This window comes from Saimiri boliviensis, chromosome 17 (genome assembly GCF_048565385.1).
Source record: "Saimiri boliviensis isolate mSaiBol1 chromosome 17, mSaiBol1.pri, whole genome shotgun sequence".
Classification (NCBI taxonomy): Eukaryota; Metazoa; Chordata; class Mammalia; order Primates; family Cebidae; genus Saimiri; species Saimiri boliviensis.
The window spans coordinates 47,889,680-47,907,789 of NC_133465.1; the positions used below are offsets into that span (position 1 = coordinate 47,889,680).

General features: G+C 48.2%; 1 protein-coding gene, 1 non-coding gene and 1 pseudogene across 2 annotated transcripts in view; 1 reads left to right on the forward strand and 2 right to left on the reverse strand.

Annotated features, from left to right (window-relative positions):
• CAVIN1 (caveolae associated protein 1) overlaps positions 1-1,952 on the reverse strand; it is a 24,972-nt gene extending 23,020 nt beyond the window's left edge. The window contains exon 1 of the mRNA XM_010330605.3: positions 1,307-1,952. Coding sequence (XP_010328907.1) covers positions 1,307-1,777 — 471 coding nt within the window. The 5' untranslated portion in view covers positions 1,778-1,952. The remainder of the gene's footprint in view (positions 1-1,306) is intronic.
• LOC101049360 (inorganic pyrophosphatase-like) lies at positions 1,776-18,077 on the forward strand (annotated as a pseudogene).
• Positions 14,750-14,811, reverse strand: LOC120367017 (U7 small nuclear RNA). Its single transcript, XR_005581519.1, has one exon. It is a non-coding gene; the product is annotated as a U7 small nuclear RNA (small nuclear RNA).
• Positions 18,078-18,110: the final 33 nt, after the last annotated feature.

Below are 18,110 nucleotides of genomic sequence, written 5' to 3' on the forward strand. Positions count from 1 at the left end.
GGACCCCCTCGCCTCACCCCAGATGGTCACTCAGAACTCGGCTTTACCAGGCCGCAGAGCAGTCAGGGAGCCACGGCTCCAGGAGAGGGATCTTCTAACTTGGAGGGTGTGGGAAGTTCAGCCTCCTTTTTCTTTCCATTCCCTTCCGCAGGGAGAGGAAGGCGAGACGGTAGCGTAGACCAACCCCGTGCCCCACACGATCCCGCTTCCCTGGGGTTAGGAGCATCAGCCGGTATTTGGGAGGCCGGGAGGAGACAGGCTGGAACCCTTCCCGCCCAGCGCAAGAGCTCATCCCCGATGGCACCGCGGAGGCGGCGTGGAGAGGAGCAGCTTAGAAACCCGAGACTCCCAGGTTTATTAGGGGTTACGATCCAAAAGCTACATTTTTATCTAAGCGGGAGGAATGGGGAGAGGTGCAAAGAAAGCAGCCGGGGGGGCGCCAGCCTCCCCCCGCCGGCTGCTCTGCCGCGCCCGGCCCCCGCCCCCGCAGGCATGCAGGGTGATTCACCAAGCCCAAACTGCGCCCAAACCGCCGGACCCCGGCTGTCCACCCCCTCCACCAGCCCCTCTTGCAGTCCTAACGCCCCCTTTTCCCCGCCCAGCCCCGCCCGCTTCCAGGAGGCCCAGGGTGCCCGAGCGCCGCGGGTGAGGGTGTTCTCAAGGCCCTGAAAGTGTCTGGAGGGCAGGAGCAGAGCGCAGCGAGGGGACGGAGTTGGGCCGCCGAGGCCGATGGGGGGACGCTGGGGCGCAGGGTCGGGGGAGGAGGTTGGCGGTCGCGTCCCACGCTTGGCGCAGCCCTCGCGGGTGCGTGCCTGAGTCCTGAATCACTCGCTATATCAGGCCCGCAGGCACGGAGGCCCCAGGCCCGGGCCCCGCAGCGTGTCCGCCCACGGCGGACCCCAACGATCGCCCGGGACCCCTGACTTTCCTAGAAACTTCCCCCAAGGAGGAAGACGTCTGACAGAGCCAATTAGGGAAGGAGCAGTCTGCTAGGGGCAGCGTCCTCGAGTCCACACCCTAATTCGGTTCTGCTACTAGTTTGAGACCGGAGAGGATCTGAGTGGGGAGGTGCGGGGTGCAGAGCGCGCCCCTCTACGCGCCCCTGGAGTCTGCCGCTCCCTCCACCCCACCCCACCCCACCCAACCCCACCCCAGCGGCGCTCGCCGGAAGGAGGGTGGATCTCCCGGGTGCCCGGGCCAGGCTGGGAGGACAACCGCGCCACGGGCAGGTCTCCAACCCAAATCCCAGTCTGGGGACGCGAGCCGGGCGCGGGAGCTCTGGGCGCGGTCAGCCCGGTGGGCTCACCTGGTAGATCATGACTTTAAAGTTGCGCCGCCGCAGCAGTTCGGCCTCGTTGACCTCCAGCTTCTTGATCTGCCCCGCCTGGCGCTCCAGGCTACCGCGCACGGTCTTCACGTTGACGCTGACCTTGCGCACCTTCTCCAGCAGCTTGCTCACTGTGTTGCTCGTGGTGGCGTGCGCCTTGCCCAGCTTGCTCAGCTCGCCCTGGATGCTCTGCACGGCGCCCTCCATCTCCGCCTGCCGCTCCTCCAGCTGGGCTTGGGTCAGCTGGATCTGGTCTACGGCGCCGATGATTTTGTCCAGGAGACTCAGCACCAGCACGCCGTTCACCTGGTCCGACTTGATCAGCTCTTCCGAGCCGGCCCCCGACGGCTCCTCCGCCGCCTGCGCCCCAGCGTGGACAGGCTCCGGGGCCTCGGCGTCGGGGTACCCGGGAAGCGGCCGCTCGACGATATAGAGCGAGACGTCCTCCATGGCTACCCGGAGCCGTGCGGGGCCGGCCGGGTGGAGCTGGAGCTGGAGCGGGAGACCCGGAGAGAAGGAGGAGCGGAAGGGGGGAGAGCGAGCGAGCGAGAGCGGAGAGCAGAGGAAACTCGAGCCACGTCCGTGCGCACCGGGACAGCGGCCAGAACTGCTGGGCGGGGAATCGGTGAGCTCCGCGGCTCTCGGGCCAAACTCCGGAGTCTGGCCGCTTATTGGCTGGCCCCACCCCAGAAAGGGAGGGACCGGGGCAGAAGGGGAGACCGATGAGGGGGGCCGGCGGAGGGGGACCCAGGAGCCGAACGCCCCACCCTTCCCTGGATGGTTGGAATAGTTGGAGCGGGAGACTAGGGCCTCCGCTGGCGGCGGGAGCGGGACGGGCGGAGGAATGCGAGCTGAGGAAGGGAATCAGGTCCTAAGAGTGTTGCTCTCTGTTTCCCTCTCGCTTGAACTGCTCATGCGAAAATCCTCAAGATCTGGGAGTCGGGTGCATCAGGAGATTCTGAAATTATAGGCGAAATCTTGTATTTGCCTGTGACTAGTTTTTGAGCGCAAAAGGACCCTTGCCCTTTACAGTCTTTTCAAAGAGGCCTTTCCGATTTCCTCTTCACCAGCCCCAAGCAGGTTACCAACCTAGGGGTAAGTTTAAGGGGTTGTTTGTGGCAGGGAAGGAAGAGAGAACTTGGGGTCACGGTGGTGGTGAGGCGCTGCGAAGCTCCTCTGAGTTCCTTTTAGAATTGTCCTAACAAAGTAGAATTAAGATGGACAATCAAATAGAAAGTAAAGCCCACCCACCAACCCCCCTCTTTGAGACAAGGTCTCACTCTGTCACCCAGGCTGGAGTGCAGTGGCCCAATCATGGCTCACTGCAGCCTCGACCTCCTGCGCTCGAGCAATCCTGCCACTTCAGCCTCCGGTGTAGCTGGGACTACAGGCATATGCTACCACGCCCAGCTAGTTTTTTCAATTTTTATTTTTTTAGAGACGGGGTCTACACTATTTTGCCCAGGCTGGTCTTGAACTCCTGAGTTCAAGTGATCTGTTGACTTCGTCCTCCCAAAGTGCTGGAACTACAGGTGTGAGCCACCGTGCCTGGCGTAAAACCCTTTTTAAAAACTCACCTCTCTTAGGCAGGGCAAGGTGGCTCACGCTCATAATCCCAGCACTTTGGGAGACCGAGGCCGACGGATCACCTAAGGTCAGGAGTTTGAGACCAACCTGACCAACATGAAGAAACCCCGGCTCTACTAAAAATACGAAATTAGCTGGGTGTGGTGGCACATGCCTGTAATCCCAGCTATTGAGGAGGCTGAAGCAGTGAAATCGCTTGAACCTGGGAGGCAGAGGCTGCAGTGAGCTGAGATTGTGCCATTTCATTCCAGCCTGGGCAACAAGAGCAAAACCCTGTCTCAAAAAAACAAAACAAAACAAAAACCTACCTCTCATCTCTCTCCAAAAATCACCTTTCCCTGTGTTCCTCCTCCAACACCCCTCAGCAGCAGCTGACACCAATCTCAGTGAGCAGGATCTAGGAGTCCATTCCTCTCTCAAGATTCCAGGAACTAACATTAAGCCACCAGAGAGACCATCAAATTCCACCTCCTCATTTGACAGACAGGAAAAGGAAAGCCTGCAGAAGACAGGTGGCTTGCCAGAAGTCACTTGCAGGTTAGTGTTGGCACTAGCACTGGAACCCAGGTCTGTGGACTCCTGCTTTGATGCTCTTTCCTCCCTAGCACTCTGAGCCTTCCTCTGGGGCAGGGAGACAGGTACCCATGGCCACTCCCCAACACCCATGTACTGTTTCGGAGGATTAACCAAAGCATATTTTCTTTCGTTGTTTTCTTTTCCTTTTTTTTTTTTTTTTGAGTTCTTTCTTTTTTTTCTTTTTCTTTTTCTTTTTTCTTTTTTTTTTTTTGAGACGGAGTTTCCCTCTTGTTACCCAGGCTGGAGTGCAATGGCGCGATCTCGGCTCACCACAACCTCCGCCTCCTGGGTTCAGGCAATTCTCCTGCCTCAGCCTCCTGAGTAGCTGGGATTACAGGCACCCGCCACCACGCCCAGCTAGTTTTTTGTATTTTTTAGTAGAGACGGGGTTTCACCATGTTGACCAGGATGGTCTCGATCTCTCGACCTCGTGATCCACCCGCCTCGGCCTCCCAAAGTGCTGGGATTACAGGCTTGAGCCACCGCGCCCGGCCGTTTTTTTTTTTTTTGTTTTTTTTTTAAGAGATAGGGTTTCACTATATTGGCCAGGCGGGTCTTGAACTCCTGACCTCGTGATCCACCCACCTTGGCCTCCCAAATTGCTGGAATTACAGGTGTGAGCTGCCTCGGCCGGCCCCAAAGCATATTTTCATCTATGCTGGGTACAAGGGAGCAGGCAATTCTGAGCAGCCCCAGGAAGATCCTTAGTGCAGAAGTCCGGAAAAAGGGAGGCTGCTCATCCTCCCCCATTTTTCTGTCTAGCACAGCACTGGGACTGTGAGTCTCTGGAGTGGCGCCAACTCCCTTTCCCACAGAAAAGTGGCAACCCTTTTCCCTGCTTAGGAAACCACACTGGGGTTTCCCCAGCTGGACAGATGATGGTTCTGGCAAAAGGTCACTTCTAGTCTGGTATGCATTATCATTAGGAAGAGTGAAAAGTTGCTCTATGGGGATCCTGGGCCTCCTCAATCCAGAGAACCCACCAACTCAGAAAGGATCCCGACTCTGCAGTAAATGGGTTGGTGCCCTAAGAACATTTCTGTTTGTTTTTTTTTTTTTTAGGGTTTACAACACCATATATGTTAGCCGAAATTCTCACAGAAAAGGGAGCCATCAACTAGGGCTGTTTATCAGGTTATCCTGAAGTACCCTTTCTACTAGAAACGCAAGATACATGCTGGTGACCTCCTTTTTTTTTTTGAGACAGAGTCTTACTCTGTAGCCCAGACTGGAGTGCAGTGGTGTGATCTTGGCTCATTGCAACCTTTGCCTCCTGGATTCAAGAGATTCTCCTACCTTAGCCTTCTGAGTAGCCGGGATTACAGGCATGCGCCACCATGCCTGGCTAATTTTTTGTATTTTTTTTTTTTTAGTAGAGAAGGGGTTTCACTGTGCTGGCCAGGCTGGTCTCGAACTCTTGATCTTGTGATCCGCCCACCTTGGCCTCCCAAAATGCTGGGATTACAGGCATTAGCCACTGCACCCAGCCTCTTTTTTTTTTGACACAGGGTCTCACTCTGTGGACCCTGCAACCTTGACCACCCTGGTTCAGGTGATTCTCCCACCTCAGCCTCCCAAAGAGCTGTGACTATAGGTGCACACCACTGTGCTGGCTAATTTTTGTATATTTTTTGTAGAAACAGGTGTTTGCCACTGGTCTCAAACCCCTAGGCTCAAGGGATCCATCTGCCTTGGTCTCCCAAAATGCTAGGATTACAGCTGTGAGCCACTTCGCCTTTCTGGTTTTTTCCAACTTTTTTTTTTTGAGACAGAATCTTACTCTGTCACGCAGACTGAGTACAGTGGCTCAATCACAGTTCACTGTAGTCTGGACCTTCTGGGCTCCAGTGATCCTCCCACCTCGAAGTAGCTTAGGCTACAGGTGTGCCACCACACCAGGTACCCTAACACTTCAATAACTGTTTCCTCACAAATAAATGGCTTTCTCATTTGAGGTTCAAGTAGAATGAAGCTGGTATATCAGATAAATATATGAGGCCGGGCACGGTGACACGCCTGTAATCCCAGCACTTTAGGAGGCTGAGGTGGGCAGAGCACAAGGTCAGGAGTTGGAGACCAGCCTGACCAACATGATGAAACCCCGTCTCTGCTAAAAATACAAAAATTACCTGAGCATGGTGGTGCATGCCAGTAATCCCAGCTACTCAGGAAGTTGAGGTAGGAGAATTGCTTGAACCCAGGGGTAGAGGTTGCAGTGAGCCTAGATTGTGCCACTGCACTCCAGCCTGGTCAACAGAGACTCCATCTAAAAAAAAAAAAAAAAAAAGATCATATATACACATATAAATGCCAGAACTGGAAGATTACCAACTTATTTTAGAATTTAAGAGAAATGTATTATAGTGATTTAAATTGCTTCTATTAAGGATTGAAAAAGCTTTTGGAACAAAGAAGAATGACAGTAGAGAACCTTATGGGACCTTCATTTTGCAACCTCTGACTCCTGAGTTTAAGCAATTCTCCTGCCTCAGCCTCCCAAGTAGCTGGGACTACAGGTGTGTGCCACCACGCCCAGTATTTTTCTTTTTTCTCCAGACGAGTTGCTCTGTCGCCCAGACTGGAGTGCAACGGCATGATATCAGCCAACAGCCACCTCTGCCTTCTGGGTTCAAGCAATTCTCCTGCCTCAGCCTCTCGAATAGCTGGGATTACAGGTGCCACCACACTCCACTAATTTTTTTGTTTTGTTTTGTATTTTTAGTAGAGATGGGGTTTCACCATGTTGGCCAGGCTGGTCTTGGGCTCCTGATCCACCTGCCTCGGACTCCCACAGTGCTGGAATTACAGGCGTGAGTTACCGTATCCAGCCAGAGCCTTCATTTTTTAAATGTCCGATAAGGTCCTTAATTATTGTTATTATTATTTTAGGCAGAGTCTCACTCTGTCACCCAGGCTGGAGTGCAGTGGCATGATCTCAGCTCACTACAATCTCCACCTCCAGGGTTCAAGTGATTCTCCTGCCTCAGCCTCCTTAGTATCTGGGATTACAGGCACCCGCCACCACAACTGGCTTTTTTTTTTTTTTTTTTGAGAAGGAGTCTCACTCTGTTGCCCAAGCTGGAGTGTAGTGGCATGATCTCTGCTCACTACAACCTCCTCCTCCAGGGTTCAAGTGATTCTCCTGGCCTCAGCCTTCTGAATAGCTGGGACTACAGGCGCACCCTATCATGCTTGGCTAACTTGTGTGTGTGTGTGTGTGTGTGTGTGTGTGTGTGTGTGTGTGTGTGTTCTAAGATGGGGTTTCACCTTGTTGGTCAGTCTGGTCTTGAACTCCTGACCTCAGGTGATCCACCTGCCTTGGCCTCCAAAGTGCTTGGATTACAGGCATGAGCCACCACACCCGGCCAATTTTTTTGTGTTTTTAGTAGAGACGGAGTTTTACTATGTTGGCCAGGGTAGTCTCGAACTCCTGACCTCATGATCTGCCTGCTCGGGCCTCCCAAAATGCTGGGATTACAGGCATGAGCCCAGCAGATTATTATTATTCAAGGTCCATTGATTAGATTATTTTATCGAGTGACATTAAAGACACAAATTGCAGATAGCACACAAAGAAATACAGTTACTGGTTGCTGTTTCTTTTCCAGAGGACTTTAATTATTACTATTTACTATTTGTTTTTTTGAGGTGGAGTTTCACTCTTGTTGCCCAGGCTGGAATGCAGTGGCACCATCTCAGCTCACTGTGACCTCTGCCTCCAGGATTCAAGCGATTCTCCTGCCTCAGCCTCCCAAGTAGCTGAAATTACAGGCATGTGCCACCACGCCCAGCTAAGTTTTGTATTTTTAGTAGAGACAGAGTTTCACCATATTGGCCAGGCTGGTCTGGGACTCCTGACCTCAGGTGATCCACCCACCTTGACCTCCCCCAGCCTCATCAGGAAAATAGTTTTATACCACTTCTTCAAACAGAAATGCCAGAATTTGTAGATGAGTCAAGTTATGTCCCAGAGGTAGTCCAGCGAATGCATCTTCGACTCATTTAATGCCTCCTTAATGGAGAATTTCTGTAAAAGGACCCTACCCCTGCATGCCTATGTTGGAGAAAAATCTGCATCAACAAGTTTCTCTCACATTCCTTTTCTGACTAAATGCCAGCTAAATCCAACAGGGGGCATGCTGAGGCTCGGTGTGCTGGCTATACCGGTATGGCTGCCCCAAACTGGAGCAGCACTGTCCTTTCCAGAGTGTTTCACTCCATTCCAGTGAAAATAAGCAGTTTCTCTTCATTCGTAGCTACATTCAGCACGCCATTGCTTGCATTCAGGGTTGTTGGTTTGCATTTTTCATTGCTCACTCTATTTGCTGAAAGGCACACTCTTCCATTGTGTGCTTTCAGCCAATGAGATAGAATCCATAAAAGGGATAGTGAGGTCAAAGCAAACAACCCCTCTGGCCCAGAAAAAGGACACTGGGATGTAACCATGTCAGCAGCTAGAATCTCACAGGGGTTCTTTCATATTCCTCTATCCATCTGCTTGTTCAATAAAGCGTGACTACTTAACGCCAGCCAGTTACTGGACTAGGGACTTAATTGAAGATAAATCAAGTCTAGTCCTTTTTTTTTTTTTTCCCTAAAACCAAGTCTCACTCTATCACCCAGGCTGGAGTGCAGTGTGGGTGATCTCAGCTCATGGCAACCTCCGCCTCCTGGGTTTAAGCGATCCTCCTGCCTCAGCCGCACAAGTAGCTGGGATTACAGGCTTATGCCACCATGCCCCAATACTTTTTGTGTTTTTAGTAGAGACGGGGTTTCCACATGTTGGCCAGGCTGATCTCAAACTCCTGACCTCAGGTGATCTGCCCACCGCAGCCTCCCAAAGTGTTGAGATTACAGGTGTGAGTTGAGTTGCCTGGCTACCCCCTACCTTTTTTTTTTTTTTTTTTTTGAGACGGAGTTTCGCTCTTGTTACCCAGGCTGGAGTGCAATGGCGCGATCTCGGCTCACCGCAACCTCCGCCTCCTGGGTTCAGGCAATTCTCCTGCCTCAGCCTCCTGAGTAACTGGGATTATAGGCACGCGCCACCATGCCCAGCTAATTTTTTGTATTTTTAGTAGACACGGGGTTTCACCATGTTGACCAGGTTGGTCTCGATCTCTCGACCTCGTGATCCACCCGCCTCGGCCTCCCAAAGTGCTGGGATTACAGGCTTGAGTCACTGCGCCCGGCCTTTTTTTTTTTTTTTTTTTTTTAAGACAAGGTCTTGTTCTGTTGCCCAGGCTTGAGTGCAGTGGTACAATCTTGGCTTGTTGCAGCCTCGACTTCCTGAGCTCAGGTGAGCCTCTTACCTTAGTCACCCATGTAGTTGGGACTACAGCTATATACACCACTGCACCTGGCTAATTTTTGTGTTTTTGTTTGTTTTGTTTTGTTTTTGTAGAGATGGGGTTTTGCCATGTTGCCCAGGCCAGTCTTGAATTCCTGGGCTCCAGAGATCTGTTCACCTCGGCCTTTCAAAATGCTGGGATTACAGGCATGAAACACTGCACCCGGCCAGATGCACAGTTTCTGACACAGCTGGAAGCTCCTCCCCAGCATAGGGAAAGCAGTCACCACTCTCAGGAGGAGTGGCGAAGGGTTCACAGGTGAGGGTCTGTAGGTACAAAGGAGGGGGAAAGGATCCCCTCCCAAACCCAGTAACGTGCAGTGTGAAAGGGCGCAGGAGAATAGCCAAGCCTGCTCATCCCTTCTCCTGTTACCGTGCCTCTGCCATTAAGTCTTACCAGTTTACATTGAGGGAGATCCAGCAAAGGGCGTGATATGTTCTGTTCAGTGTTGGATCTGTGCTAGGAGAGATCCCAGGGAGACTGTGTGTTTTTGGATTTTTTGTTTTTTAATGGCACTGTGTGTTTTGTTAATAATAAACAGTTGGGATGAATGATGTGTCTTCACATCGGTGCAACCATCTCGCATGGGAGGCCAGCACTCAGCAGCTGGTTCACAGCTGCCACAAACAACAGTGATTATTTTTTTCTTTTTTTGAGACGGAGTTTCATTCTTGTTGCCCAGGCTGGAGTGCAGTGGCACCACCTTGGTTCACTGCAACCTCCACCTCCCACGTTCAAGTGATTCTCCCGCCTCAGCCTCCCGAGTAGCTGGGATTACAGGCATGTGCCACCATGATCGGCTAATTTTTTATTTTTAGTAGAGACGGGGTTTCCTCATGTTGGCCAGGCTGGTCTCAAACTCCTGACCTCAGGTGATCCTCCCACCTCAGCCTCCCAAAGTGCTGGGATTACAGGTGTGAGCCACCAGGCCCGAGTGGTTTCTTTCTTTTTTCTTTTTCTCTTTTTGCTAGCTTTGTAAGTGCTATTCTTTATTTTATTATATTATTATTATTATTATTAATTTTTTTTTTTTGAGACAGAGTTTCGCTCTTGTTACCCAGGCCGGAGTGCAATGGTGCGATCTCGGCTCACCACAACCTCCGCCTCCTGGGTTCAAGCAATTCTCCTGCCTCAGCCTCCTGAGTAGCTGGGATTACAGGCACATACCAACATGCCCAGATGATTTTTTGTATTTTTAGTAGAGACGGGGTTTCACTATGTTGACCAGGATGGTCTCGATCTCTTGACCTTGTGATCCACCCGCCTCGGCCTCCCAAAGTGCTGGGATTATAGGCGTGAGCCACCATGCCTGGCTCAAAACTCCATTTCAAAAAAAAAAAAAAGAAAAAGTAAAATTGTTTTGAGGATGAAACGTATTCACATCTGTAAAGGGACATATCCAAATGGTTGATACGCAATTCCTGGCAAAAAATGTACGTGACCCTTTTCCCTTTCTCTCACTTGAACCAATTGAGAACTGGTGTTCAACAAGACGGTTTCTGTTAAACCCACTTTGTTGCACAAGACAAGAGCCCCTTCCTTTCAAATTTCCAGTTGGAACCAAGACAAGATCTTTCAAACAAGCCACTCTCAGTAAGCGCAGTAAGTGTTTAGCAGCTGTTCGTATTGAAGAAAAACCATTTCATTTATGGAATCTGGCCCTTTTCCCAGGAAATGGTGTTTCCATTTCATAACCTAACAGAACAGGAAGAGTGTGAACTCTTGTTCAGATACAGATTCCTTGTGCTCCACTCAGATTTCCACATTTCTATTGTGTGAGAGTCCAGCTGTGTGTTGGTGGAGTGACTCATTTTTCCACCAAGACACGTATGCCTATGAATCCCAGGGGCCTCTGATTGGTATGAAAGAACAATCGGCACAGACATGGTCCGTGGATCCATCATATGACTTAAGAGAGATGATTTAAACGGTTTTTCCATGGGCTTAAATTGAACTATTCAGATAATTCATATGCTCCAAACCCTTTAGTGTTTACAAGTGGCTAAGAGTGGCTACTTGAGACCACAAGAGAATATTAATACAAAAGAAACAAAAGCATAATCTGTTTAAAAATCAGATTAAATTGGGTGTTTAAAAATCTCACTGAGGGGCCAGGCACAGTGGCTCACACCTGTAATACTACCACTCTGGGAGGCCGAGGCAGGCAGATCACTTGAGGTCAGGAGTATGAGACCAGCCTGACCAACATGGTAAAACCCCATCTCTACTAAAAACACAAAAATTAGCCAGGTGTGGTGGCACAGCTACTCAAGAGGCTGAGGCAGGAGAATTGTTTGAACCTGGGAGTCAGAGGTTGCAGTGAGCCACATGCCACTGTACTCTAGCCTGAGCAATAGAGTGAGACTCTGTCTCAAAACAAAAAACAAAAAACAGGCCAGGCAAGGTGGCTCACACCTGTAATCCCAACACTTTGGGAAGCCGAGGTGGGTGGATCACAAGGTCAGGAGATCAAGACTATCCTGGCCAACATGGTGAAACCCCGTCTCTACTAAAAAATACAAAAAATTAACTGGGCCTGGTGGTGCATGCCTGTAATCCCAGCTACTCGGGAGGCTGAGGCAGGAGAATTGCCTGAACCCAGGAGGCGGAGGTTGCGGTGAGCCGAGATCGCGCCATTGCAGTCCAGCCTGGGTAACAAGAGTGAAACTCCTCCTCAAAAAAAAAAAAAAAAAAAAAAAATACAAAAAATTAACTGGGCCTGGTGGCGCGTGTCTGTAATCCCAGCTACTCGGGAGGCTAAGGCAGGAGAATCACTTGAACCAGGGAGTCAGAGGTTGCAGTGAGCCAAGATTTCGCCACTGCACTCCAGTCTAGTGACAGAGAGACTCCGTCTCAAAAAAAAAAACAAAACTCATTGAGGAAATAAATGTAAGTAGAATTCCCAAACAAGCAAATTATATCCAATACAAATGGATATAAAATATATCAACCAATGTTTAGCAGCTCCAGAATAAGAGGAATCACAATCGAAGTGGAAAAATTTCACTTTTATTTTGATCGATTGGTTTATTTGTTGAGACGCAGTTTTGCTCTTTGGCCTAGGCTAGAGTGAAATGGCATGATCTCGGCTCACTGCAACGCACCCCCGCCCAGTTCAAGTGATTCTTCTGCCTTAGCCTCCCATGTAGGTGGGATTATAGGTGCCTGCCACCATGCCTGGCTGATTTTTGTGTTTTTAGTAGAGATGGGGCTTCACCATGTTGGCCAGACTGTCTCCAACTCCTGACCTCAGATGATCTGCCTGCCTTGGCATCCCAAAGTGCTAGGATTATAGGCATGAAACACTGCACCCAGCCAAAAAATTCACTTTTAAAATGTTGATTTTAAATTTACAGATTTGTTTTTTAAAGTACAAAAATATTATTTCTTGGGGAGGGAGGTGGAAAAAAGATATTATTTCTTCACGAACTATTTGCAAGCAAGTTGACAACCTGACAACTTTTATCACCCCCAAACACTTTAGTGTGTATTTTCTTTTTTTTTTTTTTTTTTTTTTTGAGACGGAGTTTCGCTCTTGTTACCCAGGCTGGAGTGCAATGGCACCATCTCAGCTCACCGCAACCTCCGCCTCCTGGGTTCAGGCAATTCTCCTGCCTCAGCCTCCTGAGTAGCTGGGATTACAGGCACGTGCCACCATGCCCAGCTAATTTTTTGTATTTTTAGTAGAGACGGGGTTTCACCATGTTGACCAGGATGGTCTCGATCTCTTGACCTCGTGATCCACCCGCCTCGGCCTCCCAAAGTGCTGGGATTACAGGCTTGAGTCACCGCGCCCGGCAGTGTGTATTTTCTTCAAACATTCATAGATAACCACATAGATAACATACATTTCTTAACCATAATACAATCATCAATATCAAGAAAGTACCTAATCCTCAGCAGCTGATCAAATTTCACCATTTGTCCCAATAATGTCTTTTATGCATAATGATCCAATTTGAGGTAACACTTAGCAGTTACTGCAAACCTTTAGTCTCCTGTAGTCAGGGGAATAATAGTTCCTCATTCTTTCTTTGGATTTCATAACCTTGACACTTTTAACGATCAGAAGACAGTTAATCTCCAAAATGTTGCTCAATTTGGTCTTGTCTTACGTTCCCTCATCATTAGATTTAGGCTATGTATTTATCTTTGGCAGGAATAGCATGAAAGGGACGCTGTGCTCTCACTGCATCCTATCAGGTGGTACACAATTTTGATTTCCTCATTACTACTGATGTTAACCTTGACCACTAGGTTAAGGTGGTATCTGCCAGACTTTTCCAGTGTCAAGTTACCTTTTTTTTTTGAGATGGAGTCTTGCTCTGTTGTCCAAGCTGGAATGTAGTGGCACGATCTTGATTCACTGCAACCTCCTCATTCCAGTTTCAAGTGATTCTCCTACCTCGGCCTCCCAAGTAGCTGGGATTATAGGCAAGTGCCACCCCCCTGGCGAATTTTGTGTGTATGAGTGTGTATGTGTACACACAAATATATATATATATATACTTTTTTTTGGTGGAGATGGGGTTTTGCCACGTTGCTCAGGCTGCTCTAGAACCTCAGGCCAGGTGGCTCAAGCCTGTAATCCCAGCACTTTGGGAGGCTGAGGTGGGCAGATCACTTAAGGCCAGGAGTTTGAGACCGGCCTGGGTAACACTGGCAAAACCTTATCTCTACTGAAAATATAGAAATTAGCCAAGTGGCCGGGCACGGTGGCTCAAGCCTGTAATCCCAGCACTTTGGGAGGCCGAGGCGGGTGGATCACGAGGTCAAGAGATCGAGACCATCCTGGTCAACGTGGTGAAACCCCGTCTCTACTAAAAATACAAAAAATTAGCTGGGCATGGTGGCGCGTGCCTGTAATCCCAGCTACTCAGGAGGCTGAGGCAGGAGAATTGCTTGAACCCAGGAGGCGGAGGTTGCGGTGAGCCGAGATCGTGCCATTGCACTCCAGCCTGGGTAACAAGAGTGACACTCTGTCTCAAAAAAAAAAAAAAAAAAAAGAAATTAGCCAAGTGTGACAGTGTATGCCTGCAGTCCCAGTTATTGAGGAGGCTGAGATAACAGAATCCCTTGAACCTAGGAGGCAAAGGTTGCAGTGAGCCCAGATAGCACCACTGCACTCCAGCCTGGGTAATAGAGGAGACTTCATCTCAAAAATAATTAAATTAAATTAAAACAAAAAATAAAACCCCAGGGCTCAAGTGATCCTTCTGCCTCAGCCTCCAAAAGTGCTGGGAATACAGATGTGAACCACCTCACCTGGCCTTAATTTATTTATGTATTTGAGAAGGAGTCTCACTCTGTTCCCCAGGCTGAAGTGCAGTGGCACAATCTCAACTGACTACAACCTCTGCCTCCCAGGTTCAAGCAATTCTCCTGCCTCAGCCTCCTGAGTAGCTGGGATTACAGGTGTGCGCCATCATGCCCCCCTAATTTTTGTATTTTTAGTACAGACGGGGGTTTCACCATGTTAGCCAGGCTGATCTCAAACTCCTGACCTTAAGTGATCCGCCCTCCTTGGCCTTCCATGGTGCTGGGATTACAGGTGTAAGCCACTGCAATCTGGCCCTTATTTATTTTTTTGAGACAAAGTCTCACTTTGTCGTCCAGGCTGGAATGCTGTGGCATGAACATGGCTCACTGCAGCCTCAACCTCCTCAGCTCAGCAATCCTCCCACCTCAGCCTCCAGTTAGCTAGGACTACAGGTACATGCCACCTTACTGGACTAATTTTTTGTGAGGTTTTTGTTTTTTTTTAGAGACAGGATCTTTTTTTGTAGAGACAGGATCTCCCAGGCTGGTCTCAAATTCTTGGGCTCAAGCAATCCTGCCTTGGCCTCCCCAGCTGCTGGGATTACAAGTGTGAGCCACTATGCCCAGCCTACTTTAAAAAATATATATTTTGGAGAGTTTTCTGATAAAAACTGGAAAATCTGCTAGACAGATTCTAAAATAACTGTAATACTTTATTTGATATTTTAATATTTAGTCTGAAATTTTTATTTCTAAAATGTCAATTTCTATTCACAAACTTTTTTTTTTTAACAGTTTTTTCTTCTCTGCTGAGATTTCTTTTTTTTCTTTTTTTTTTTTTTTCCTTTGAGACGGAGTTTCACTCTTGTTACCCAGGCTGGAGTGCAATGGCACGATCTCGGCTCACCGCAACCTCCGCCTCCTGGGTTCAGGCAATTCTCCTGCCTCAGCCTCCTGAGTAGCTGGGATTACAGGCACGTGCCACCATGCCCAGCTAATTTCTTTCCTTTTTAATCTTGAGCTCAAGTGTTCTTCCTGATGCAGCCTCCCAAACTGCTGGGATTACAGGTGTTGGCCACCATGCCTGGCCTGAAAATAGAATATTTGGAAAGAAAATGATAAATTCAATAAATGAAATCACCAGGATTGGAGGAGACCCTAAACTGAATGAAGACAGAAAATAACCCATGTTACAAACGAACAACAAAACCATACTGAAGGAGAAGAAAAAGAATCCTTCCAAGTACCTTTTGAACATATTATTTTGGCTATATTTTTTCAGTCTAGAGGGGAAGAAAAAGCTACAAGGAAATTTCTGGAGGGAAAAAAATTTCTAGAGGGAAAAAAAGATGCAAAGAAGGCCGGGCGCGGTGGCTCAAGCCTGTAATCCCAGCACTTTGGGAGGCCGAGGTGGGTGGATCACGAGGTCGAGAGATCGAGACCATCGTGGTGAACATGGTGAAACCCCGTCTCTACTAAAAATACAAAAAAACATTAGCTGGGCATGGTGGCACGTGCCTGTAATCCCAGCTACTCAGGAGGCTGAGGCAGGAGAATTGCTTGAACCCAGGAGGCGGAGGTTGCGGTGAGCCGAGATCGTGCCATTGCACTCCAGCCTGGGTAACAAGAGCGAAACTCCGTCTCCAAAAAAAAAAAAAAAAAAAAAAAAAAAAAAAAAAAAAAAAATGCAAAGAAAAGCTATTCCTTTTAATAGCTCGGTTTTTCACAGTGGCATGGGAATAGCATTATGAAATTATATTGTGCATATTATAGAATTAAGCAATGACATAAATACAAAGGTAGAAGCTAGAGTTCTCACTGTGGGAAAAAGTAGATATAAAAATGGATTAGGGAATACAAAGAAGTCTTGATGAGTGGAACTGGAGTTAGAGGCATCAGTATAAACCCATAATTTCATATACATCTGTAGAGATAGAGACAGAGGTTGGGCCTCTGTGTGTTGAAGGCTTCGAAGCAATAACACAAAGTAAAAATGAGCAGGCTTGGTACTCAGATCTTGGTTTCTAAATATTTTTCCTTGCAACAAAGAAGCAGCTTCTTAGATAAATGGACGGCTTTAGGGCTGGAACAGGGAAAGTATAAGCTAAGCTTGAAATATCCTGTTGTGGCTGGGCACAGTGGCTCACGCCTATAATCCCAGCACTTTGGGAGGCCAAGGTGGGCGGATCATGAGGTCAGGAGTTCAAGACCAGCCTGGCCAACATGGGAAAACCCCATCTCTACTAAAAATAGAAAAATTAGCCAGGTGTGGTGGTGTGTGCCTATAACCCTAGCTACTTGGGAGGCAGAGGCAGGAGAATTGCTTGAACCTGGGAGGCAGAGGCTTCAATGAACCGAAATCATGCCACTGCACTGCAGCCAGGGTGACAAGAGCAAGACTCCGTCTCCGAAAAAAAAGGGAAAGAAATATCCTGTTGTGATAGAAATAAGGAAGTCTCTTCCATCCCATGCCACTGTCCACTTCTCAGCAAAATGACGGGAATATGTCAAAACACAGGAGGGGTCAGTCGGCGCTGCATGCGGGCTGGTGGCTCTGTGGCAGCTGCGGCTACTGGACTCCGGCACCATGAGTGGCTTCAGCACTGAGGAGCGCGCCGTGGCCTTCTCCCTGGAGTACCGAGTCTTCCTCATTTTACTTGGAAAGAAATGGGCTGATGCCTCAAACTGAGTTGGTGAAGTGGGGAGTAGAGGGGACCAATGGGAATAGGTATTGAAGGAACAAAGCTCCTAGCAAAAAGAGCCTGGTGTGGGAGGAAAAGGAAAGTGAACGGTAAAGCTCACACATCTAGCTGAAGGTTAAAATATCAGAGACAATCCAGGAAGAAAATGAGAAAGGACAATATGTATCTCCATTTCATCATATTCCAATTTATGCAGATAAGCGTGTGTTCCACATGGTAGTTGAAGTACCAAGCTAGTCTAATGCAAAAATGGAGATTGCAACAAAGGACCCTTTAAACCCCGTTAAACAAGGGAAAACTTCATTATGTTGTGAATTTGTTCTCGTATAAAGGATACATCTGGAACTATGGTCCCATCCCTCAGACTTGGGAGGACCCAGGGCAGAATGATAAACATACTGGCTGTTGTGGTGACAATGACCCAACTGATGTGTGTGACATTGGAGGCAAGGTATGCGCAAGAGGTGAAATTATTGGCTATGATTGATGAAGGGGAAACCGACTGGAAAGTCATTGCCATTAATGCGGATGATCCTGATGCAGCCAATTATAATGATATCAATGATGTCAAACGGCTGAAACCTGGCTACTTAGAAGCTACCATGGACTGGTTTAGAAGGTATAAGGTTCCTGATGGAAAACCAGAAAATGAGTTTGCTTTTAATGCAGATTTTAAAGATAAGGACTTTACAATTGATATTATTATTTTTGCAATTGATATTATTAAAAGCACTCACGACCATTGGAAAGCATTAGTGACTAAGAAAACAGATGGAAAAGGAATTAGTTGCATGAATACAACTGTGTCTGAGAGCCCCTTCAAGTGTGATCCTGATGCTGCCAGAGCCATTGTGTATGCTTTACCACCACCCTGTGAATCTACCTGCACAGTACCAACAGATGTGGGTAAGTGGTTCCATCAACAGAAAAATTAATGAGATTTCTCTATAATACAAGCTGATATTGCTGCATCGTATTCATCTGGATGTATTCGATGTAAAAGTAGTAGCTTTTCAAAGCTTTAAATTTGTAGAACTCATCTAACTAAAGTAACTTCTGTTGCAACCAGACCAATCCAATACACTCAGAATGTTATCTGTCTAAGGCATTTTTCATATCTCAACTAAGATAACTTTTAGCACGTGCTTAAATATCAAAGCTGTTGTCATTTGGAAGTACTTGTGAATAGATGTGCAAGGTGAACACATATTGGATGTATATGTTACCACATGATAGGAAATAAAATTATTTTGCTGAAAAAAACAAAACAAAACAAAACTGGAAATGGAAGTTCCATTTCCAGTAATGGCT